The 27,194-nt window shown below is 40.1% G+C and overlaps 1 protein-coding gene across 1 annotated transcript in view; it reads right to left on the reverse strand.

Annotated features, from left to right (window-relative positions):
- Fam83b (family with sequence similarity 83 member B) overlaps window positions 1–25,794 on the reverse strand; it is a 72,467-nt gene extending 46,673 nt beyond the window's left edge. Inside the window, exons 1-2 of the mRNA XM_005073717.4 lie at window positions 25,587–25,794; window positions 4,894–5,397 (exon numbers count right to left, since the gene is read on the reverse strand). Coding sequence (XP_005073774.1) covers window positions 4,894–5,337 — 444 coding nt within the window. The 5' untranslated portion in view covers window positions 5,338–5,397; window positions 25,587–25,794. The remainder of the gene's footprint in view (window positions 1–4,893; window positions 5,398–25,586) is intronic.
- Between the last annotated feature and the right edge of the window lie 1,400 nt (window positions 25,795–27,194).

Raw genomic sequence — 27,194 nt, forward strand, 5'->3', positions numbered from 1 at the left:
ATTCTCGTCAGAAAAACAGAGTGATTCACAGACTGCATAACAAGCTAGAAAGAAAAAATCAGTAGTAACATTCAAAAGCATCCAGGGGCTGGAATCAATAGTTCAAAGGCAGATGTTGTATGTTCAGTGTGTGTGAGACACTGGCTTCAGTCTTAAGCGTAAGAAAAATGGGGAAAAAAGTAAACGTAACAGGCATATTTAACATATATTACACACACTACACACACACCACACACACACACACACACACACACACTTGTTCTGAGTAAAGACAGACAAAACAAAGTAGAGGTATCATCCCCTTGTCCAAAAATGGGAAGGTGAGCTTGGTGTCCAATAAAGACCTCAGTTGTGTATGAATGAACTTTGGGGGCCTATTTCCCATAGAGGGACACTGTCTCAACCTAGACACAGGGGGCAGAGGCTAGGCCCTGCCCCAAATGATGTGACAGACTGATGATTCCCCATGGGGAGCAGAATGGGAATGGGATGGGGGTCAGTGGGGGGCATGGAACTATGGGAGGGAGAGGGAACTGGGATTGATATGCAAAATAAGATTGTTCTAATTTAAAATTTAAAATTCTAAAAAAAAATGATCTGGCACCAGTGAGACCTCTAACGATGTACAAGGATGACACCAACCAGCAAACTAAGCAACAGTGGAGACACCACCTTAAATGCCCATTCCTGATAATGAACTTGATGACTGCCTTATATGCCATCCTTGAACCTTCATCCAGTGACTGATGGAAGCAGAGGTAAACACCCACATCTAAACACTGAACTGAAACCCTGGAACCCAGTGACAGAGAAAGAGTGATGAGAAAATGGGTAAAGAATGGGCTGGAGAAACCAGCAGAAACAGCTGACCTGAACAAGGGGGAGCTCTTGGACACCAGACTGACAGCTGGGAGGCCAGCATGGGACTGATCCAGACCCCCTGAATGTGAGTCAGTGAAGAGGCCTGGGAAACCTATGGGGCCCTGGGCAGTAGGTCAGTATTTATCCCTGGCAAGAGGGATGCTCTCTCAGCCTGTACTCTTGGGGGAGGGCCTAGACCCTGCTCTGAATGAAATGACAGACTCTGGATATCCCCTATGTGGAAGGGAGTGGGGATAGGGTGGGACTCTGTGGGGGAGGGTGGTAGCGGAGCACGGGGGGGGGGGAGGGGGAGGGAGCTGGGATTGGCATGTGAAGCAAGCTCTTTTCTAAAAAAAATGTAATCAAAAATAATAATAAAAAAAAAAGGACCTCAGCTTCCAGACACTGCAGCAGGCAGAATTTACACACGCTTTCCTTGAACGTAAGACTTTTGCATAACAAGACACTTATTTGTTGTGGAATATTAGTTTAAGATGTGTTACATCCATTACGCTGTGGAGTTTTTGTTTAATGATGCAAACATGTGTTGCATTCTTTTATGTTGCATTTGTTTAACTCTGTGAAGCTGTGTTACTTTGCCTGTCTAAAACACCTGAACAGCCAAGTAGAGAGGCAGGAGAGATGGATTGGCAGGGCTCTCAGGCAGAGAGAATACATAGGAGGAGAAATCTAGGCACCAAAGAAGAGGAATGAGCCAGAGGAAGAGAAGTAGAGGATTCCAGGGGCCAGCTACCACACAGCCTGTCATGGAGTAAGAAGGAAAGAAAGACTTAGAATAAAAACAGGTAAAAAGCCTCAAGGCAAAATGTAGAAGAAGAAAAATAGGATAAGTTAAGTTAGAAAAGCTGGCTAGAAAACAAGTCAAGCTAAGGGGCTAGATATTCATAAGTAAGACTAAGACTCTGTGTATCTTTTGGGAGATGGGTGGCAGGCTCCCATAGAGTTTTAAAAAAAAGTGTCTTAGCTACATTGCAAATGCAATAGTAAACATTGATTTAACTTACTTTGGGACCAGATCCTGCATCTTCTGTCCCTTGCCCCAGCCTTATTTATTTAGCATTGTATTTCTATAAAATTTGGCAAGGCTGGCCTCTCTTGAGAAGCTCTGAAGCAAGAAATTTGTTTCTACCACTTAATTCTATCTCATTCAAAAACCATTATGATAAAAGGTCATCCCAATGCAGTATTATGACAATATACTGAGTTACTAATAAAGAAAATTAATCCTATGAAAAAATCCAAAACAAAGTTTAGCACTGATTAGCAGGTTTCTATGAATGCTAAAGGATAAGAACGGGGCATGATTTCCTGTTGAAGAGTTGGCAGGCATGAAGACCACAATTAAAAATCCATGTGCCAGCTTTTATAGTACTTTTTGTCACTGCATAGTTAATTAACTTGGCCTTTTGAGACAGCATCACACTATAGAGCCCAAGCTGATCTCTGGGTCACAATACTCCTGCCTCAGTATCTGGAATTTGGGTGTTACATGCATCTGATGCTGTATCTGGCTGATTATTTACTCTTATGTTGAAATTTTAAGACCTTGACCAGTTATAGAATTAAACATGAATTTTTTAAAAAGGAGTGGAGGGGATACTACAGAATTTACTGAGTATTGTATCCGTTCACAATATGTAAATAAATGAAATGATTTCTAAGGATATCTAAAGTCCTTGAGATAAAGTACTTCTGATGCTGTCTCCTTTATGCATGGAGCCAACTAGACACTGATGATCACTGCATCTAAACAGAGATGAGAATATTTGATCTTTTGAAGCAACAAACATTATCTTCCATGATTTACGCTCAACTGCAATATATTCAATTTATAATATCAAATAATTATCTTTAACTTAACATGTATATAATATGATGAAATGCTTTTTTAATTTTATGCCATTTTGTTTGTATAGACAAGGAGCAGAACATAACCTTCTTTTGCAGTATAGACTTCAGTTCCTCTGGAAGCTCCAATTCAAGTCGGAATTTCCAGATAAAGATACTACTGCAGAGGCTCATTAAAATACACTGAGCTACATGAGGAAGAATTATATATGAACAGGTCATTGCTAATGCTCAGTTTATATGGGGGGGGCTGGTCAAAACCGTGTGTGACTACTTGCATTATGTTTATGGTCTCACAGCTCAGGGGAGGCCGATCAGTGTGTATGCCACTACTCTGATGCACTCATCAGTTTACTTTTAATACTGTGACTCAAGTAAATTATGTCTCCTGATAGAAATTAGCAAAAAATGGTAAGTGGCACTTGTTTTGCTCTTTGAATTCTCATTTGATGTATATAAAATGTAATTGTATCATTTGTTCCCAGCACCAAAGAAAAGAGTTTTTTTAAATATATCAGTTAGAAACTATGACAGACAGCTTAGTTCATTCACTAAAAGCTTGGTCCATTACTATGTCCTCATTTGATAGCTAATGTTTGGTAATTAAAACAGATAAACATTTTTGTCGACATAATACTGCTAATGGAGTGAGCACCCTTAAGAAGTGAGGCTATCTGAATTCAGAGGGTTAGGGTTGCCTCACTTTAACAAAGCCTAAATCCAACACTAGCTTAAGAAGACTGGGTCTCACTGGTGTGACTCTTAGGTACTCATTATCTGTCTTGCAAACTGTACTGTCACTGAGAACTCTGAGGTCCTTATTTTTTACACTTATAAAACTGTTTTTTTCAAGCAATTTTGCGCCATGTCAACACAGAATAAAAATGAGGGCATGTTTATATGTTTCCTCAATCCTTTTTATGTCCTAAATGTCTCTATTACAGGTGGACCTAATAGATACTTTATAAAATCATATTTGTGTCCATTATTTCCTTTATAAAAAAAGCGCACCTTGAGTCAGTGTTTTACTAACTCTGTCTGGTTCAGAATTCACTATAGAGATCAGGATGCATGCAAAGATGGCCATAAGGTCCTCCTGACTCTCTCTCTTGAGTACTGAGATTACAGATATGTGCCACCATGCCCAAGCTGACCCAAATATTTTTAAACTTGGGAAATGTAGTTATAATCTTAAAAATATCTTCCATGGTGATCATCATATTTAAACAAACAAAGGAGAGATGCAAGAAACTTGAAATAATTTTCATTAATTAAAAGGGTATTTCTGAAGTATTATCTGAACTCTAAAATAACTTTTGTAAGATTTATAAGGCAATATAAGTACTTGATAAAGAGTACAAGGCTCCAAACTGCTAAGTGCTTCGGCACTTTGCTTGAAAATGTTAATTTTACATTATAAATTAATATGAAATTCAGAAAACTGCTAAGTAGAACTCTAGTTTATATAATAATAGAATGAACCATTCTGAAAACAAGAATTTGTTTTTAGTTCTATAACAAAGAATCACACACACACACACATGTGTGTATATATATTTTTTTCCAAATAATAAGAAAACTTGAAGTGCTTTAAACATATGAATATGTCAAGAATCATCTTATTCCAGTTAATGCACCATCTCCAAAGGTTGAAGGCTTCTTAGGTCCAATATGAGAGAAGTAATTTCTCATAATAGGTCCTTTAGTAGGAACCTATTGCTACTGTCTTAGATGCATGTAAGTAAGATATGACAAGTGTAGATGGTGGGAAGATGGCTGAATAGTTAAGAACATTTGCTGCTCTTCCAGAGGACCCAAGTTCAGACCTTAGTACCTGTGTTAAGAAGTTCTCAACAGCCTGCCTCTAGATCCAGGAGATATGACACCTTCTTTGGTCTTTATGAGCACCCACATACGTTGGCACAGGTGCACACATACATACACACACACACACACACACACACACAGACACACAAATAAATCTTAAAAGAGATGATAAGTGTGTGAGCTTCATATGTATGTATATATGTGTGTATAATTTCTGAAAATAACAGGCATGAGCCACACCCAGTAATTTTTAAATTAACATATGTGCTTATCATATTATAGTTCTGCGCTTGTCCACATTTCATATTTTTCATTTAAAAATAGATATACTACTACCTTTCTTGCCTCTTTTATCATCTTCCGGATAGTTTCCTTTATTGTAAGTAGATGTGCTCTCGGTGGATGAAAGAGGAGGTCTATATGGGTACTCCCTAAGAGTCCAGGCATCACATATGGCCAGCCTAAATCAAGATTTGGAGCTTCCACGTCAGACTGCATGGGCCAATAAGTCCCCGAAGATGAGGCATCATCACAGGAATTATCAGAACCACGCTCTGTATGTTGTGCAAACTTCTGGACATTTTTCAAAATATAATTAATTTCTTCTTCAGCTAGAAAGTCTGGCACACGCTCCTTGATGAGGAATTCTTGGTAGGCCTCCACACCATGTTCAATCAGAGTGTCAACAGCCACACGGTACCACTCCTTGTAGTGTGGCTCGATGTAGTTGTCAGATCTGCACTCATCATTCAGTGAGGAAAGCATTGATGAGGTCTCCATGGTTGCAGATGTTTGATGATGGTACCTTCAAATGTTCATCTGTGCAGAGCCAAGAGGTACCTAAGAGTGTGATAAGAAAAGTCATGGTCAGTTAGAATTCTATGTGCAGATATTTATGATGTGTGCCATAGATCACTTTGACAGACAGTGTTTATATTAAGTACCATTTGAGGAAAGATGACACACTTCATATCCAAAATGACATTAATTCAATATCTGCCACAATTCAATATCTGCCATGGTCAGTTAAATGGATCTCTTACAAGCTCAAGCCACTTCAAATTAGAGTGTCTCATGTGACATAATGGACCTGACTTCTCTGGTGTACAGAACAGGTACCCAACTTAAAACTGAAAGCAGAGTGCCCTTGATGTGGCAGGAATTCTTATAAGTCACTCCTGTTTTGACATTAAAATAGTATTGAAATAGTATTAATGTCTGGCTAGCCATTAATACAAATACATTAATATGATGGGTGAAATATAAAAAGCACAAAATGTGTGTCTTCCAGGAATTCACTATTTAGGTGAAGTACATAGAAAGCCATGCATACAAAACTATTAGCCATTATTTTAAACTAAATCATAAGCCATGCCTTACAAAGGAACAAATGAGTCAGTATTCATGCTAATTAATTAATCATATCATAATCCCTGGTTTAAGAAAAAAAGCAAGTACATAATAAATGAACTATGGGCTGCCCTGAGCAGGAGGCATGCTGCAGCTGCAACTAGGGCTACAAGAAAGAAGTTGCTCCTGCAGCAGAAGACACTCTCATTCCAGACCAGGCCTAACACAATCCAAAGAACAGAGGAAATGAAGAGGGTATTTAGGATTCAGGGAAGAAAACTCGGTATGTGGGAAAACAGGTTTCTTCTAGCAGTGAGAAACAGAGCTGAGCAGATAAGAAAGACTGAGCCCGGTGTGGCGATCAAGACTTCTGCAGTTCTGCCAAACTAAGGGTAAAAACAGTGCTGCTGTAACTGGAGGCTCCACATCAGACTCCTTGTTTCATGCTTTAGACACTGGGCTTCATCTCCTTATGGTTAGGAGCTTCTCAGCTGTTTGAGTCCCGATACCATTGTGGGGCTCACTACATGGCTGTATCCCAGGTTACAAGAACTACAAGGCTGATTTGGCCACAGAGGTTCGGCTTCCTACCTACTTTAATATTCTACACGTAACTTATCCATTTCAGTCTTCTTCCCACTCCGATTCAAATTCCATCTGAGAGGGGCAAACCTGGAAGCCATTACCCCTCCTCACAACTCACTCAAGACTGAGTCTGCCAAACACAGGTGGAGTTGTGAGGGCGTGGGCAATGGAGTCCACTGATGAACAAGGCTCAGAAGATCCGTCATCTGCAGAGGCATTTTCACTGTGAGGAGAGGAGACAGAGGATGCCTTACTTCCTCATTTTACTGGACCTGAACCTGTCCCCAAACCTGGGCTCAGAACTGTTAAGAGAAATTCTACCTACAAAGCATACATGTTAGTCATGAATGAAAATAACAGACTAGTCATGCTTATGAAGGTCTGTATTTCTAGAGCTCAAGAGGTGATGGCAGGAGAACCAAGAATCTAAAGTCAAATGAAGTGTCACAGTGAGACCTAGAAGCAGGTGCTGATGATGCTACCCAGTAATATGTGCAAGGGTCCAATCCACAGCCTTCAGCGTGTGGGCAGGGATGAGGAATAAAACAAGGCATGCTCTTCACTGCTTCCTGAAGACCCTTTGGCTTGAGTGATGTCTTAAACCAATGCTGGCCCACCAGAGCTATCCCTGAGCCCTTGCATTAGGATTCAGCATCTAAGCTCTGTAGAATAGAGTCTCTGCCTCAGATGCTATTGGGATGGACCACTCCAGATAGTACTTCTACAGGGGTGTAACTAGAAACCATCTCAGCCCAACTATCAGAATGAGGGCTATCGCACAGAGAAATAAAACTTGTTTTCTTTTACAATTTAATTAAAATTGACTTGATCTGTTGTTATTGCCTAGGAACACAGGGAAAATTAGTTAATAAATTTCTTAATTATTGTAGGTACCCGTTTTTTTTTCTGATCACATTCCATTCAAGTTCAGTACTGAACAGAGACTTGCACTGGGGAGCAATATCTAGAAGAGGTTTTAAATACAACCACTTGCAGGAAGGGATGCTACTGGCATCTAGTGGGAAGAGAGATCAAAGACCCTTCTCCACATGCTGCAAAGCACGGAATGGATACTCACAATAAGGAAGTACATGGTCCACAATGCCAGTAGTGTGGAGTTGAGAAGGTACCACATTACTCTCTTCATACATCCTCTATGCTTTGAATTTTTCCCACTTCCTAGTTTCAAGTGTTGAAAGTTTGGCCTTTAACATGATAGTAACGAAAGGTGTTAGGACATTTTAGTGATGGGTCTGTCTAGATTGACTAGGTCGCAGGAACACTGCCAACAGTAGACTTCTCATGGGTTTGTAGTAGCGGTGTCATCAAACACGTTTAATTCCAGCACTCAGGAGACAGAGGTAGTCAGAGCTCTAAGTTCAAGGACAGCCTGGACTACAAAGTGAGTTCCAGGATAGCTAGGGCTACTCAGAGAAATCTTGTCTTGAAAAACCAAACAAACTAAAGAAAGAAAAAAAATGAGTAGACTTTCTCTAGAGACTGAGTTGATGATGAGAGGGATTGGGGGGTGTAATAAAGTTAATTTCTGTGAAATTGAGTTCTTTACTGTAAGAATGGGTTGCTATAAAGCAGTTCAACCTACTTTAGTCACATCTACTTTCCTGAGAGCTGACATTGCTTGAGGACCCTAATGGGAAACCAAACTCTTGGTCCTTCAGAAATCTGAGCTAAAGACATTTCTTTGTGCATTGCTATAGTTCAGATATTTTGTGACAGCAACAAAAAAATAAACAAGACACACTAATAAGTTAATTTTTCCTAAATTCATTAACATTCTTTTTGACAAATATCACTTAGTAAAGAAATAGATTTTGTTTTCCCAGGATACAATAAATGCACGTTTAAACTACAGTTTCCTAAGGTTTACTGAGTTGCAGTCTTCATTTGACCCTCCATGAAGAAAGAAGCATCTGATCGTTGAACAAGAAGTCCCATCTATCATTTAATTGTAAAAAGTGGTAAATAACTACTTGTTCATGTAAAAAGCATCCAGAGTTGAGGTTCAGCCTTACCGGCCTCTTAAAATTTAACCTTTGAATATCTATAACACGTGATTATAGATGCCTATTACCCATTTGGTAGGTAAATTGCATAAAGTTATTTTAAAAGATGATTCATTTATTGTTCTTATTATGCATATGAAAATTTTACAATTGTTCACAATTAATTGCAAGGACTATATGTATACTGGGAAGCCACAGAGGTTAAAAGGGTGATGACCACAAAGGAAAGCTATAATTTTAGCCTTCTTCACACTGAAGGCTCATTATAAAGGAACGAAACTGCACTATGAGCTAAGCTGAAAAGTGAAATGTTAGGGGGTTAATCTGACATGTTAATATGAAATGCCATGTGGGTGGCCAATGTGGACAAGCGCAAAAGTCACGTGAAGTGAGTCTGGATGTTACAGCGAGACTTGGGATAATAATACGCTTGATATCCTTCTTTGGGTACAGCTACACTCCAGACAGACTCTAGCAATACTGGCTTATCACAAGAGCTGTTTACAAGGAATAATTTTGAAGGCAACAGCTACAAACAAGTTTTAACAGAGAATAACAAAGTAATACCCTTTCCACACATGCATACTGAAACAAAAGAACACTTGTGTTTGACTTAGGTTACAGACTTAGGATTCCACTTTGAAGAGTTTTGTTGAACGTTTTGAAAGGTTCATTAGAGTACAAAATTAATTAGATGTAGCTCTAAATGCAAAACTAAAGGGTACTTTACTAATAATGATTTAAAAAGCTAGGAAGCATGCTTTCTTTTAACACGGGAACAGTGAGTTGGTAAAAATAAGTCTCGATGTGATATATAAACCGAAGTGACTTCTAGGGCTCACTTCTAGTGAAGTGATTCATTCTAGGAAAACACACCCTCAAAGTCTATGCATCAAAAATATCAATACTACTGATACCAAATTTGAAGTGTCACTTATGCTGATACCAAATTTGAAGTGTCACTTATGCTAAAAAATAGAAATTCAAAACATAAATTCTGTTAAATCAAAGGCTGTACAATAAGAAATAGATTCCACAAGCTATTCTGGAAAACCCCACGCAGCCATCATCAGAGATGCTTCCTCCTGCAGTTGACAGGTAGTAAGTAAAACAAGAGAGCCACAGCTGGATCACATACAGAGGAGAGACCTTGGAACACCCAGTCCAAGCATGGATGTCTCCAACTAATGCCTTCCCTCTGGACTCAGAGAACTTCACAGAAGTGGAGGCAAAAAGATTTTAAGAGCCAAAGGGGGTGGAAGACACCAACCAACAGTGTCTTCCAGACAAAAGGACAGATAAATATGTGACCTCACAGAGACTGTGGCAGCACACACATGACCTGCACTTGTTCAAGACAGGCAGGCTCCCAGTGCTGAGAGGGGGAAATGGCCAGGATCATCCATCTCTAACCAAGATGCTGCCTCCAACTGACAACGGTTTGGAAAGGGAAAACTTAGTTTTCTCCAATAGAGTCTCACTAAGTATATAAACCACATTCAAGGGTAGTCCCAATGCCCAGTTGTAGAAGACCAACAAAAAATTAACTTGGTGATGTTTTGTGGAGACATTTTGTTTTATATATATATATTTTTTTACTTTAACAAAATCTGGTCATTTGCTTGTGTTTCATGATTTCTAATTTCGTGTTTGTATGCTTTGTGTGTGTTTCTTGTACTTCTTCATGATGTTCCTCACACCTTTTTTTTTCTAAAGAGAAAAAGAAAAAAGGCTTGGAAGTGGGTGGGTGGGTAGGTGGGAGGATCTGGGAGGATAGGGACAGGAAAACCATGATCCAAATACATTGTATGAATTTTCAATTAAAAAACACAGAAAATATGAATGTTGAAATTAGACATTAGGTTTTGCGGTTCCCAAGGCTTTATCTTTTACTATGGGGCACAGAGCATTTCGAAGAAGACTTAGTGAAGAAATGTTTATAGTCTGGAGGTGGTTTTCAAGTGGGAGTGAGTACTGATAAAGAAAACTGGGGTAAGGAAAAGCAGAGACATCTACATGAACAGGTGTATGCTAGTAAGAACCCCTATAGAGACACATGGACAGAAAGGAAAGAAAAGACAAGCTGTTTGGGCACTTCCATCTTAAAGCTCTGAGATGCTGTAATACATTTGAAGATCTATAAGCCAAAAAAGTAAGATTATTTATGGAAATGCAAGTTTAGGGAGATTGCAATAAAGTTTGAACTCAGAGTAAACACTGTACAGGTAGAAAAACCTGAGGAAGTATAGAAAGAATCCAGTGTGTTCCTCCTACTCTTCCTTGTGCAGCCCTGATGAAGGCAATGTGTCACTAAAATGGAAAGGCCATGAGCACATGTACATGAACACAGTAACCTGTCTCTTGCACAGAAGTAGATTTCAAACTAATGATGAACTTCATCTCAACTCCTGCAAGTTCATTCTAGACTACTGAAGTATCTGTATGTACTAAAAACGTTGCATGAAATCATACATTCATATTATTGAATAAATTCTAACCATAAACCAAACTGAAGACAATTTAGCTTTATTTACAATCATTTGTGTCAAAGCTTATCTAGAATCAATATATAAAGCCATTAATAACATGTAAATATATTGTAGAATATTCCTTTATACTGTGCGAATATATGTCACTGTGATTGGTTCAATAAAGAAGCTGACTGGCCAGTAGCTGGACAAGTTACGTTTAGGGGAAGAACCAAACACAGAATGCTGGGAAGAAGAAGGGTGGAGTCAGAGGAGTAGCAAGCAGATGAAAGAGAAGCAAGATGGACATGCCAAGCTGGGAAAAGGTACCAAGCCCACATGGCAAAGCATAGATAAAAATATGTGTTAATTAAAAATGTAAGAATTAGTAACAAGCCTGAGCTATTGGCTGAACATTTATAATTAATGTTAAGCCTGTGTGTAGTTCCTTTGGAGCTGCTTGAGGGACAGAAACTTCTGGCTACAATCTATCTGTATGTATGCCTTTGACAACTTAATGTCAATGGTTATTCCAAGTATTTTTTTCAACTTTATAAGACTGAACATATTCTTAAAAAAATTGAACATTATTTCCATATTATAGTTAGAGAAAGTTTACATTAATAGATAACATATGATTCATGGTATTATATATTTCCATTCAAAAACTGTTTGAATGAAAACTCAAATGGGACAATTTTTTGTCAGGTTAAAACCAGTAATATGCTTTTATTTAATAAAGTATATTTTAAAACATAAAATAAAAACTTATCAGATTCCTTCTACTTTTAAAATTGTATTTATAAGGATTGTGTTTCTTTTCACATTCAATTAGTAGAAATTTAGAATGATAAAACATTCAAAATTCTACAACTAAATTATAAACTTATTATAAGCCATGAAGTATAAGTTAATATGCACTTCTGGTCTCCAATGTTATTATGATTTTAAAGTGGCTTCATAATTACACTTATGATGAAAAGACTCAAGAGCATAGGTTAGTCAGCACAGGGGACCACTATAGCAGATCGCACTCTGCCACAAGTGCTGGGTGCAAACATCTCAACGAGTAGAATTCCTTATCTCCTTGAGGTCCTGGAAAGTTTAAACTAGAACATCTCAGATTCACTTTATTAATCTCAAGTCAATTATCAGCTGTCCAATATTTTAGCTTTTTAAATTAGAAGATGGGGGTAGCAATAACACTTTCGCATCAATATAATTTCTAGGTTTATTAGTATTGGCTGTTACTCAATACATTTGCCATGCCTGATCTATTATAGCAATTTCCAATACTAGGGGGAAAGGCTGTAGTAAATATTGATAACTTTAAAGCACAAACATGATTTGGAAATTTATACTGAGAAATTCTCACAAAGTAATTCATAAGAATAACAATAAACCAGGCAAGTGGTGGTGGTGCACACCTTTAACCCCAGAACTCTGGGGAGGCAGAGGCAGGCATATCTCTGTGAGTTTGAGACCAGCCTGGTCTACAGAAAGTTTAGAGTAGAAGTAAGGTAAAACCACCTTTTTTTTTTTTTTTACCAATTTCCAAACTATTCTGGAATTTCTATCTACTAACCTTCGAGTACTCCCAGCTAGAGTGAATAGAATGACCATCCTGATGCCATCATATGCTGTACCATGCTGAAGTATTCTATTCTTGGTCTGTCCTTAGAACATGTGGTAAACATTTGGATGGATAAATACAAACATAGTGGTACAACTTTGGAACGAGATGTCAGAATAACACTCAATTAAAAAAAATGGTGCTAACATGGCAAAATAATAAACATTAACAGTAGCAAGCTGGAGTGGAGTTTAATTCAGTAATAGCACAATTGCATAGCATACGTAAGTCCCCAGCTGCCCCAGTAAAACAGTATCAAGGTCAACTACAGTAAATTCGGAGGTGTGAATTAACACCTGAAAGTTACACAAATACAGGTCTGTACTGGTTGTGTAGCTCATTATTTACTGTGGACTAGCTGAAAACTAAAATTGTTCAATGGAGAAAAATCGAGATGGCACAGTGGGTGACGTGGCTTAGCTCTGGCTTCTACTGAGATCTGGGTCAGTGCTGCATGGACTCGAAGCCTCAACGTGCCCCCTGAAAAATGGGTACATTTAACAGTTTTAACCTCAAAGAGCCTCCATAAACAATGAATGAGATGCAGCTCCTCACCTATTTACCTGCCGTGAAATACTGCTTTAAAGCTGTTAGGCAATAACCCCAGGAATAATTGCATGTAATAAGAACAGCAAAATGTCAGGGCTGGGGAGAGAGCTTGGTCACAGCTCAGTCTTAAAAACAAAAACAAAAACAAAAACAAAAAGTTATGGTCTCAGCCTCAGCACTGGGAAGACAAAGACAAGCCGGTCACTGGGACTCATTGGAAGCCATCCTAGCTCCTGTGGAGAGCTTCAAATGAGAGACCTCGTTGATACTAATATTAACAGTAATGATGATGATGATATGGTGGTTGTGGACCTTCCCTAAAGAAAGACATATGCATGCACAGCACACATGCGCACAAAGACACACACACACAGAGTAAAATGACATGATAGAACTCATCATTTTGTACAATGAATAGTTGTAAATAGAAAATTAATCTATACAAAAATTCCACTTTTGCTTTTAGTTTTCCTTAGTAAGGCCTTTCTTTTTCTATAGGACCTGGCAGGTGTCACAGATTCAAAGTACCTTAGTGACTCATGCTGGGTGGGAACTCAGGGCTGTTAGCGACCAGTCAGAGGTCTCCCACAATCCCAGCTTCATGGTGGGAGCTGGGTCCTCCCTGTTGTCTGGGTGTGCTGTGGAGTGAAGCCCCACCACTAGGCTATAACCTCCTCCAGTGGCTCCCATCTCCGTCCCAAATGTTCAGGCCCCAGCACTCCTGTAATCTAGGCCAACAGCTTTTAACCCTCATGACCTCAGATAAGACTCCAGGCCATCTGCTTGTAGACCTTAAACGTTTCACCCAGCAGGCATCACTTCCTCCAACGTTTACTAACACACAGAATATTTACAGCCAGGAGGATCCAAGGGATCATTTTGTAGATTTTTCACTCCCCTGAATTTTATAAATATTGGATTTTTATAAGACCCGTTCTATACACTTCAGTACAATTTAGAGAACAAAATATTAATTGCTTGTGTAGTAAGGTTTGTCCATAACATGAGCCACTCTGGCATCCTCATGAGCTGAAGGGCATCAAGGACAAGGAAAGTGGACGAAAAGGCAAGGAACTCTGAAGGAATACACGAATGGGGTTTTCCGTCTGGGTGGAGCACTCCCTCTAAGCAGATGATGGCCTTAGCATCTCCACTTTAGGTCTAGCGTTCATAGTGAATTAACTTTTGTATATAGTGTAAGAGTGCATTTGTTTTTCACGGGAGGATTCACTTGTTCCAAGACGATTGAAAAGACATGTTTCCCATTACACTCTTCAAAGCATGGAATGCTTATCTGCCAATTGAAAGTCCCATATTGCATAAAAGACCATCTATTTCTGAGTTTGTGTGTTTCTCTTTCATGGATGTCTTTGCTGATCTACATCTCAGTTTCAGAGTTTTTGGATGCTATCGCTTAAAGTCAAGTAATAGCAGCTCTCCACTTTTTTCCCCTTCAAGTTTTTTCTGGGCCTATTGCATTTTCAAATTGAAAATTTTCACACTAGATTATCGAAAAGGATGCAATTTAGGAACAGCCAAATGGAAGAGATACACAGGGAAAGATATGGGAAACCAGAAAGGGAGCTCCCAGGCCCTGGGGACACATCAATAACTCCCAAAGAGGAAGTACAAGTTTCACTTCCGACTTGGTTGTTAGTTTATAGATGTTAACTAAAGTTTCAGACTGCAGAAACAAACTGGAACGCTGGAAGCTGTGTGAAGTCCTTTCAGTAACACTCAGAAATGCTTGCTATGGTAATAATTGTAGATAACAAGTGGACTGAAGAGAATATATTTTTTAAAAAAAAGCAAAATTGTAATTGAAGAAGTTTTCTAAAAACCTAATGAATAATTCTCAAAATGAAGGTGGACTCCCATTTTATTTTTATTTTTTTGTTTTGTTTTGTTTGTTTGTTGTTTGTTTTGGAGGAAGGGTCCTATGTAAAAGGTCTCACATATAATAGAGGACAATGAGCAAGAAAGAAGGCTCCTTAGAACAAGGATCAGTTAACACCTGAGAGAGTGTGGCAGGATATGGAGGGAAAAGGAGAATTTCTGGGTATGCACTGGAAAATGAGGGAGAATGCATTACAGCATTTGGAGAAGGGTTTGGGGGGATGTCTTGCCATATGGGGAAAGAATATGTTGTGTGGGGGATGGATGGAGGAAGGGCACATTGGACAGTTCAAGGATGATCCAAAGCCCTTGATGTCTGAGGCCTCTAAGTTCCTAGGCCCCTGTCATTTTCCAAGAATTAGGAGTTTGCTTTGAAAGCTCAGGTATCCTGTTTACCTCTCCCTGTAGCAGCATAGACTCCATCCCAGAATCAACAGTAAGGGCCAGCTGCTGGAGATAGGGAGATAAAGCTACCTGGCCTGTGGGAGTTAGCATTCCTCCCCTGAAGTACCTTTGTCCTGGAAGTCTGCCACAGACTGAAAGATATTCTGGCAAAGGGCCTGCTGCTGTCTGTACTGCTGATGGAGATGTGCTCTGTTTAGTTCCTAGCTCAAAGCTAACATCAAGTAGTCCAGGCTGGCTGGGTGATCTACAGCCTGTTATTGAGCAGAGGCTAGCCTTAAAATCTGACACATCCAGTTTCTACCTCCTAAGTTGTTAAGACTACAGACTTCAGCAGCACACCCAGTTCACAAAGGAGAATTTTCTCTGAGTGGTACTTCTATAGGAAATTTTAGTTTTTGAAACCCCTCTCTACATTTTTCAGAATTTAAAAAGTTTATTAATGAATATGCACTATTTTTGCAATAATAAAACAACTTTTAAAAAAGAAGAGCCTCAGAAGCTCTTTTTTTACTAACCCAGGCATTTAACTGACTGCAATCTGTGATTGAGAACTCTCCATATAAAGCTGTTGCTGTCTAATAATACAGCAATGCAACCAGTACAGAGTATGCAGAAGCTAAAGCTATTGGGATATACCAACCCCAAAGAATGAAAGGAAGGAAGGGAAGGAGGAGGGAAAGGAGGGGGAAAGAAAGAAGGAGAGGAGGAGGGAGAGGGGAGGTACACAACAGAATAGGATGCGTGTCATTGGAACTTAACAAACAGCTCCCTACACAGTGACATGTCAGCAATATACCAACTGTCCTCCCAATGGGCTTTACAAGGGCAACAGTTGTGTCTGCCCAGCAAATTCTTAAGACTCATTATGTAACTGTTACATGCTAGGCTAATGATATATACAATAATAATTATAATAATAATGCACTACCTTAGAGACTCAAGTGTGACACATTAGAAAATCCTGCAACCTAATTGAACCATCAATGCATCTTAAGATTCCAACATATAGCTGTTTCAATTAAATGGAGGTGTTGAGGTAACACAAAACACAAGGCTTCCAAAAGAACAGCAAAATCACACTGAGCACGTGAACGCAATCAACAGGGCAGTCTCAAAAGGCAAGTATTAGTTTCAACTAAACCTTGTCAGAATAATAGAGATACTGCATATTTGGGGGCATTCTCAGGAAATATTGTATTTTCATTTCTTAATTACATTAAAGTCATTCTGCGAATGACTTTTGTACATATAATGAAGATTCTAAATGAAAGTTGTATTGTGTTTTCAATACAAGTAGTGATTCCAATGAGGTATCAGCATGACTCATTTTTTGTTTGTTTCTTGTATGGGTTTTATTTCTATATAAGCTTACTTCATGAGAAAGAGTGAGTATTAAAATTAATTACAGTTATGTAGTTTGGTGCATCATAAACTGGAGAAAACTATATTGGAGTCCAGATTCTATTTTGACACCATACACTTTGGTTATAGGATGCAGAGAAATGAAGACGGAACAGAGCTGGAAACTCTACTGGCTAGCTTTCCTTGTGCCAAAGATGTTATGCAGAGTACTGGGGAGCAGAAAACCCGTCTAGGATCTTGCCTATCTGTAGAATATAAGCGCTACAATCCCTTTTCACTGGGAAAGTATGCCCATTGGTGCAATAGTGGCATGATTGTTTTAGAGATAATCACTGCTGTGCTGTTAAGATGACTTCTAAATATTTACATTTACAATCACAGATTAGTACAACTCTCAGTCTGAAGCAGCCCTTTCTGCAGAGGATGGTCAACGCAGAAACTCAAGCCTGTTTAATGTGCTACGAATGCTCAGTGTTAAGCAATCTATCTCTATGGACACTCACCCCTCCCCACCCCACACTAAGTCCCAGTGAACACCACAAAAGGCAGAAAGAATGTAAGAGCCAGAGGATGGGGTAGAATGACATGAAAAGCCATCATCCAGATATAGAATTGCTGGGTCAACCATGAACACACTGCAGCTACAGATATCTGCACAGGATCGGGCCCACTAATCTTCCACTACTGTTAGAGAAGCTGCTCACTAAGCCCCATGATTGCTGGAGAAGGGAAAGTCATTGTCTCTAATGGTGTAGTCACTAGGGTACTAGGTATGACAGAGTTTGTTCAGGGTGAAAGGGTGATACCAGAGGGCCATAGGTAATAAACATAATCACAGTACACTGAAACTGTCAAAGCAGAAACAAAAGTCTAGTTTGCAACTTGAGGAAATAGCAAAGTGACATTTTGGGTTGTCAAATAAATCAATCCTCCAGTTATGAACCCAGATTGGGGGTTGAGAAGCAGTCTCTGTCACTCTCTAAAAATGAAAACAGTCAGAAGAAAGAACAGGACAGGACTTTGCTTTCCCCTGAGACACTGCATGTGTGGGGAAATGATTTTAAAACAGTGATAAGCAAGAGTGTCAAAGGTCTCTGACAGTCACTGACTCATATCCTAGTGGTGGATCCCAAAAAAGGTTAAGAATTCCCTCAAAGCTCACTAAAGGTACCTATTTTCTAGTTGCCAGTGTTTGGATGAGGAGCTCTGCTTAGGTTTGTTTTCCCTTGTCTCACTGCTCACCCCAGAACAGTCACATCCAATGTTAGATCCATGGACCACTAGCGAATCTTTGCGACTGTCCATTCTGCTGAGCTCACCACCCACACACACACGTCCATTGGCGTGTGGGCACTTTCCTGGCCATCCACCAAAGATTCCTTCTGTTTACTACCCCTGTTAATCACTGTTTTTACAGCAGTTGTTCCATGTGCCTGGAATGCCTTGTGTTCACACTGCTTTCTTAGTGACCATTACCAATCTCATTTTAAAGGGGACCCATCTTCACCCTGTGTTACTCTCACCACCTCACTTTATTTAATGTGTACCATTTGCTGTGTGAAATAGTTGTCACCTGCATTGGCTCACCAGAACAGGAGTTCTCCAAGAGCCTATGAGGGGTGTGTGTTAATATATTGGTGAGCTGGCAATGCTGTCTTAGATAAGGCCTGTTCTTTTACATAACAACTTTCAACTCTATTCACTGTGCAGTTTTATGAGAGAAACAGGCAGTGGACCTTGTGTCTTCCATCTTGTTTTTCCTTGGCTGTCTCCCTCACTTCACAACAGCCTCTACAATTCCTCAAATGTTAGAACCTTAGTAAAACTTAAAATGTATTTAGACAAAACACTGCAGGCAAAAAGTAGCCCTTGGTATTAAAATATTTGATATGTATCATAAGACCTATGCTCCACTCTTCTAATCTACTTAAAACAAAAAGTTGTTTTTGGGACATGTCAGTCTTTACAGACAAGTGATATAGGGAGGTGTAGCAATTATATGCTCTTACCATGAACTCATAAAATAATGTTTTAAATAAATTTAGCAAAAGCAGTGTACCTCATCTATGAAAAAGAGAAAGCCTGTAAATTACATGCCAAAATGTGCAGGGTCAGACAAAGCAGCTGCAGGCTCTCTTTTTAAAATTTCATTCTGTTACATCGTATGAGTGATTTACATGCATATATATCTGTGGTTCTTGCCTGCAGAGTCCTGAAGATGGTACTGGATCTCCTGGAACTGGTTACAGACAACTGTGAGTCACCATATGGATGCTGGAAACTGAACCCTGTTCCCCTGAAAGAGCAGCCAGTGACCTTAGTTGCTAAGTCATTTCTCTAACCCGAACTCCAGCTCTTAAAAAGAAGCTTCAGACAGGTATAGTTTTGTGGAAATTATGTAGTGAAAATAAATTTGTGCAACTAAATAGCCAAGAAGAATGTAAATGTAAATATAAAATCTCCCACGGTTAGACTTTAACATGAGAGAATGATCCTGCATGCAATGGGGACATCATCGAGCATCTACGGCTCCCTAGTAGTCACTGACCTTGGGACTCACTTTTAATCAGGCTTGCTGGTACCTATGACATAATTCAAATGAGGGCATTTTCATTTTATTTTTTACCCCCAGAAACTCTCAACAAACATCTGAAAACTAGCCTTCTTTTCTTTTCAGTCATGTTTTCTCAATAACCTTACTGGTTTCTTTCATTTGTTTATAGTCTACTCCCACATATAGGTGTTAGTCAATAAACTGTAGTCTTTAAGTATGCAAACTGGTGCTGGGTTTGGAAGTCTAGGCCTGTGAGCTACTAGGAGCATAGCTACCCACAGAGACCATGAAGTAATATTGAAACAAAGCAGGTGTTCATAGACTCATGGCACAGATCTAAACCTGGATGCTTCTACTTAACACTTCTTATGGCACTGGTCAGACTGATACTGATGGCAGGGACAGCATGGTCACACAGTTCTCTAGTTCTGGATCCTTGTGGTCTGCTTTGTACGCCTTGCCTAGGTGCATACACTAATGCAAATGTTTAAAGTCTTGCTTTTTTCTGTTTACTATTTTGTCACTCGAAGTTCTGACTTCACAACAAGTTCGTGTGTGTATGGCATACCTAATTAAGATGTTCAAAGGTTCTGGTCACACATTTTGGAATTTCATTTTATACCACTTGACCTTGGAAAGGTTGCATTCGTTTTTTTCATCTTGCATTTCAATATGCAGCTCTTTGACATACAAGATTTAACATGCTGAAATGGAGTGACTCTACTCCACAAAGCATGCAATGTCAAGAGTTGGAAGACCCAATATTAACAGCATGCCTGAGTCATGGCTTTGGATTTAAATCAAGGTGACTGATTTCTCAGAGAGTAAGAACTGACCCACTGCTGCAAGATCACAGCTTTCTACCAGAGCCCTTCTTAATGACACTGCCAGTTTTCGATTGGTGTCTTTCTTCTTTTCACTTGAGATAGCATTTGCACACACACAAACACACACACACATATATATATATAAACTTTGAATTTACTTCATTATTGTTTTACTACTGTGCTATTTTTTAAAGAAGGTTGAATAGATACAAATGAACTAGCCTTATATCTTTGTCTACACTTTGTCAAACTTCTAATATATATATGTATATATATTTTTTCTTTATTCTTGAGAATTTCATAAATGAATACAAGGAAACATGATCTAATCTTCCCCCTTCACCATTTCCAACCTCCAATCCCTCCCCAATATTCTCCAATATTGCCCCTCTTGACCTCTCTTTTTTCTTTTGTTTTTGTTTTTTGTTTCTTTTGCTTTTTTGACAACCCATTAAATCCAAGTAGTGCTGTCTACAAGTGCATGGGTACAGAGCCATACATTGGAGCATGGGAAACCTACCAGTGACCACATATTCAAAAAAGCATAAATCTCCCTCCCTGAGCAGCCATCAACAGCTAATATCTCCTAATCTTTGAACATCCTGGACTCTTTCACATAAACACTGACTCTCAAAATGCTTTTTATTTCATATAATTCAATTGCCAAGTATTTCAACTCAATGCACACTGGACTGTTGGCATGCCATGTTGTTTCTTTGTCATCATTTGCTTTCATTGTCTTACTTCCACAATTATTTGAGTATTATAATGCAAGGAGAACTACATTCTGGGGAAATGGAAAAACCAAAGTCCATATTTTAGGGATGTTTACTTGCTCATAAGTTAGATACAATTTAAGTACAGCAAGAATTGACTGGCCATACCAAATAAAGAACAGCCTTAATTCTAATCAGAAGGACATTGTGCATACCTTATATTATGAAAGAAATGAATCTTCATTTAAATATGTAAAATGCTGGAAATATATTATTTAATATTTTTATTTAATATTCAAAGTGAGGTAATATACTATAGTATATAATATATATACTATGGACTGAAATTCAATCACTTTCTAAAATTTGCTTTGCATTTGACTTCTGTACAATGTTATAAACTTTTGGAAACTTGTATCATCTTCTGGTAAAAAGGACAGTCAGAGATAAAAAAGGAAATGTGATCAGATGGAGAAAGGGAGATAATAGATAGGGTAGGAAAAAAAGAAATAGGAAAAGCCTGGGAAAGGAGATAGAACAAAAGGAACAAAAGGAGTTAGAAAGACAAGAGAATTCCTTTTTAAATGAGCAGTAGAAGGAGAAAATGGGAAGGGGAGGGTGGTACTGAGAACAAACCACAGGGACAACAGCCACATGGCTATGCTACACATTTCTCCAGCAAAGAAATCTGAAATTCTGTTTACTTGAGGAACGCGTGGTTCTTTCAAAACATTTAGGAGCAGCTACTAAATGAGTCAGGTGAGACTATGGAGTGACTATGCAGAGCATTGTGCTACTAAAACTTAAAGTCATCCTTATTTCTGTATGCATAATGACGACAGTCCAGACAAAAACCCCATGGTGAATGATTCTATCACAACCACTAGGGTGGAAGATGCCATTCTTTGGTGTTCCAAAACTTCTCTTCCCTTCCTCAGTGAATAATGTTTATACTACCACAGAAGCAACTTGATATTAATTAGAGCTAAAACCCTTTGAAATTAAAATATGACAAAAAGGGGGAAATTATGAGCTTCCTGGTGATAATCTGGGAAGACTGTCCACAATGTTTTAGTGTTCTCCCTGTGAGAAATGATCACAGAGAATTTCAGAGCCCAGTGGGATAAAGCAATGATCCCTTGGTATAAATATTATGCATCCTTAGAAAAACTTGAAAATCAATAGAATTAAATACTTTATTCAAAATTGTAACTAACCCAATGTTCAATTTAACAAGTGATGAATGAATCCATAAAACATCCACAAGGACCTGAAGCATTCATCTGTGTGTATATACCATCACTCTCAGGTTTATCAACTGGGAGTGTCCTGATATCCAAGAATGATGTCTTGATTCCTGTTCTCGGCAGAAATGGACTGCTTGGAATACAATGGTGAATAATTTTAATGAGTGGACAGTATGAAGAACACAAATATTATCTATTTGATATCATCATCACTTTAACATGTTTGTATAAACTCTTTAGAATAGATCTGTGCCAGGACAAGAAACTATATTTGATACTATGCCAGTATTCAAAGGAAGCTGATCATTAATTTCTACTTCACTTTCACCAGGGATGAGCAGTCTGAAAATTATAGGATATACAGCTCAAATGATGAAAACCATGTGCCCCAAGGGCTATCTTGCCCCTCTTCCAAGGGCAATGATATAATACAACAAAATGAAAATCACATAACATTTAGATGTTCCCAGAGGAAAATTTTCCTCAAACCATCCTTGATCATGTAATTAAAGAATCCCCTAGCATAGACATGTCCAGTGAATACTCCTTCTGTTATTATCTTTTCACCTTGGGACAGAAACATTGTCTAGTGGTTAGGGTCAAGTACCTGCCACCAAGCAAGCTCAAAGACCTAGGTTGGTATTCCCAGCACCAGAGTAACAGCCAGGTGTAGGGGAGTGGCTGAAAGTCTCATGCTGGAGAATGGGATACTCAGAACTTTCTGGCTAGACAGTCTAGCACAATTTGTGAGGTTCAGATTAAGTGAGAAACCTTGTGTGAAAAATAAGGTAGAAAACGAGAGGGGAGAGACCTGACGTTTACCTCTGTCCTGCACGTGAACCTGTAACAGGCAAGGTAGAATGTGGCTCCCAAACTCGGACACACAGACAAGATCTTATCACCCCCATTCACCTTCCCCAGAATCACAGGCACAACGGAAAAATCCTTTTCCTTCCCAACCCCATTTTGTCTCCCTCTACATATGTCAGCCTTCCTGATTGTTCAATGCAGCCCCTTCCCACTCATGACTCTTGCCACTGGAGCCTCCATTGCCCCAGCTCCTGACCCCAGGATCAGCCTAGCAATGACTGCCAGCAACCTCCTCCCTGAGAACTGCACCCTACTTTTGAGGGTTAGAATGCTTCAAGACAGAGACTACCAATCTCATGAAGAAATGCATTCATTGCCTCTGCCGGATCTGATACATTTTCTCAGGAAAATGTTGACTTTGATTTTAATTGGCCTTAAGTGATGTTTGTACAAAACTTTATCTACAGTATCCTTAAGCCTTGTTTTCTGTTTAGAACTCTTTGATGAGGAAGAGGAGGGACAGATTCTGATCTGCACATGATCAATTCACCAACAAAGCTCTAAAACACAACTCATGAAGAGAAACTTACCTTTCACATCTATCAATGATGTTGTATTTAGCAGACATTATTTGCAGACACTAACATTTTATGAGCTGCAAAGGGGCAAATGAGCACACTTAACTAACTAGCTAAACAAGGATAACTTGTCATTTGCAAATAATTAGTCAATTAAACTAAGTGGGCCCTTTTTGAAAGGTATCCTATGACCAGACCCATGCTTGTAAAGAGCTCTGCTTGACTGAGGCCACAGTATTCTGCAGGTCAATGTAGAATAATGCTACATGCTATATACTTGTTATGATTTAGTAAAATTGAATGGTGTGTGAGTAGGGGAGGGCTGCAAGGTGAGAGTATCAGCTTGGGAAAGGACTCATAAGGGCCATGAGACAAGACATCTTAGCCATCAAAAGTCCTGCAGTGTAAGCCTGAACTATCTGGGTTCATTCAGGAACTACCTTCCCAGAGCTGTTCTCTCCCCTCTACATACATTTTAGTACACACACACACACACACACACACACACACACACACACAGAGTGATATAAAATATCTTTTAAAAGAAATATTCTCAATGAACAAGCCTTACCATAAACTGTAAGGGATACAACTGCAGGAAGGGACAAAGGGAAAAGTAATATAAATTAATTATTCCACCCCCAAAATTTTGCAAGTTATGAAATGAACTTGAGCATAATCACAAAAGACATCACTGAGTCAGCACCAGGGGTGTGGTTTGTCTCTGCATCTATGCAATCCCTTTCACCAACTGTTCAACTGAGCTACTTCCCACAGTAAATTCTCAGCAGCTGCCAGGCTTAAAAAAGGAGACCCACCCATCCCCTCAGGCAGGCTCTGCAGGGTGCACCAAGCACCCTTAATAGAAATCTACACCCCTAATGCCCTAGCCCCAAAAGCAAAGAGGTGGAATTAGCAATCTGAAGGTGTGAGGAGAGCTACCATGCTTGGAACTAACAGTGGAAGCCAGGAGAAGACAGACAGATCCGCCCCACCTTGCAATCACCTTCATTCTTTGCTTTGGAAAACTACAAGCTGCTTTCTCGGCTAAGTGCCTCTCATCACCTGTCTCCTTTCCCTGCTACTTGTCAGCACTGATTCAGCATCAGTCAGATGTCCTTGGGCTCTTGGGCTTGTTGGGATGAGAAAGGGAAAGAAGGGAGGTGCCTGCCAGTACCTGGAATGATTTTAGGAGGTTGAGTTTGAAAATGGACTGTGGGAAATTACAGTCTCGTTTCAACTGCTCGTAACCAGTGTGTCTTCTTGTCAGTGTTTTGGTCTCTTGATACGTGCGTACTTATTTAGTCTCCACCTCTTCTAGATCAGAGGCCTCGTAATCTATAACCTTATCACACGAAGCATAGCCAACATGCCACCAGCATTCCCTTAACCTCTGGTCTCTGTCCTAAAAGGCACTATGGTCTTTTTACATACTCACAATTCCAGCAACTAGCACACTCCCTCTGCCCACCTCAATCACAGGAAACCCATTAGACAAAGAGCCTTGAAGTATCCAAAACCCCTTCCAAGAGCCATCTCTTGCAGTCACACTTTCCTCTTAAGGTCACAACCTCCAGGAGCGGTTTCCCAATGTATCAAAATCATTTTGGAGAGCTCAGTGAGGTCACAGACCCAAAGCATGCCAACGGGAATCATAAAAGAACTGGTCTACCATCCAGCAGAAAGTGGATCTTGGAAAACTCTTTCTCTTCAACTTCTGCTTGGCCCTTGAGCTCTCTACAGTCTATCTCTGGGCTTCCTGGTACCCCTGGCCCTACCACTTCCACCCTCCTCCCTGGCTCTCCCCAGATCCTCTTCCACCCAGTCTTCTCCAAGGGTTCTGTTCAGCAGGAAACACAAGCGATCCCGGTGGGCGGCGCCTGCCCTCTAGACCGCACTTCCTAAGTCAGATACTTGACTTTCCAAACTTTCCGACTCCCTCTCCCTAAGTCTATAAAGAAAGAAGAGGCCAAGAGAGCAACCCCGGGCTCCGCGGACCGCATTCGGACCCCGCACTCCACTCACCCGCCACCACCGTCACCGCCACCGCCGCCGCCGCCGCCGCCGCCGCTGCGAAGGTGGCGCCCAGGAAGCCGGGTGGAGGGAGGCGCACCTGCGCGGGCGGGAGCTGGCCGCACCTCCCGGGCGGTGCCGAGCGTGTCACCAGGGGGCGGCGAGTTGCAACAGGTCCTGATTCTCTACACTGCACAGCCCGAGTGGCCGAGCGCCCTGTCTGAACTCAAAATCCCAGCCCTGCACACAGCAGCCTTTCTTTTCCTCCTCGCCCGCCGGGCTGGGACGCTAGAGCAAGTCCGGACACCTGTGCGCTGCGAGCAGGGACCCGGAAAAAGCCTGGCTCACCTGGGAAGAAGGAGGACCTTTGAGCAGGACAAGGGTGCTTTCCGCCAGCCTCGTGGACACCCAGAATGCACTCTGGAGCCTCAGGCTTGGAACAGGGCTTGGGCCCCTCCAGCCCGCAGCCCTCAGCCCACAGCCCCCAGTTCAGACCCCTAGATGGTTTGGAAAAGACCGAGAGGTGGAACTGTGGTTGAAAGAAAGGATTTCAAGAAGCATTTTTGGGTGTGGATTTACAATTGTATAGGTTGCTTGGGAGGAAAGGACCGGAGTCTAAGACAATCATGCAAGGTACACAAGGTGGCAAGGGGGAAGCACAGACTGCAATTTGGTCTTAACAGAAACAACAGTAAAGAAAAGTTTTATTCCCTTCCCTCTCAGTTAATGCCATGAGTGTTAAGCATAACCTGTATAGTCATGAAGCCATCAAGATACAACCATCACAGGCAGTGTTAAAATTGCAGGCTATTGGGGCTGGAAAGGTGGCTCAGATCATAAGAGCACTGGCTGCTCTTCCAAGGTCTAGATTCAATTCCCAGCATCCACTGGACAGCTCACAACCATCTGTAACTCCAGAACAAAGGGAGTTCAGTGCCCTCTTCTGGCTTCTGCAGGTATCATGTGAGCATATGGTGCACATACATATATACTTTCAGGTAAAATACTCAAAAACATTTAAAAAATAAACCTTTTTTTTTCCAATAACCTAGCACGAGAATATGATGTCTTAGGGTCAAGGCAGGCACACTTTCATCTTCTGGCATGACACTTAAATTATCACAATATGGAATTAAGCTTTAAATGGCTTACGGAAAATATTAAACTGTTAGGAACTGAGTTGGGCCAGGACTGATAAGTTGGTTTAGGTAGGAGAATGAAACTTACATAGTCTAGAATGGTGAGGCATTACAACCTAGTCCAAAAGTCAGAATAAGTTCTAGCACAAATCAGGGTTTGTAGCATCTGACATCTACAATCTTCTTCAAAAGAATGCAGAGAATTATCTTGCTTTCATGTTGAAGTTTTTCTTCTGGTCCTGCTAACTTGTGTTTTTTTTTTCATAAGTATATATTTTATGATCTGGTCTTTATTGATATAGCACCACCTTTTGACTCAAACCATGTTCTCACAGACAAGCGAGCACCCCCTAACCTCCCTACCCCGCCTTCAAATATAACTCGAGATTTTTTTATCATTCTCATGTTGGGAATGAACCCAAGGTTTTAGCTACTACCCAACAGTCATCTTTATCATTGCCTTGTTCTTCCTCTTCTTCTT

The sequence above is a fragment of the Mesocricetus auratus genome, unplaced genomic scaffold (assembly GCF_017639785.1).
Source record: "Mesocricetus auratus isolate SY011 unplaced genomic scaffold, BCM_Maur_2.0 Super-Scaffold_100691, whole genome shotgun sequence".
Classification (NCBI taxonomy): domain Eukaryota; kingdom Metazoa; phylum Chordata; class Mammalia; order Rodentia; family Cricetidae; genus Mesocricetus; species Mesocricetus auratus.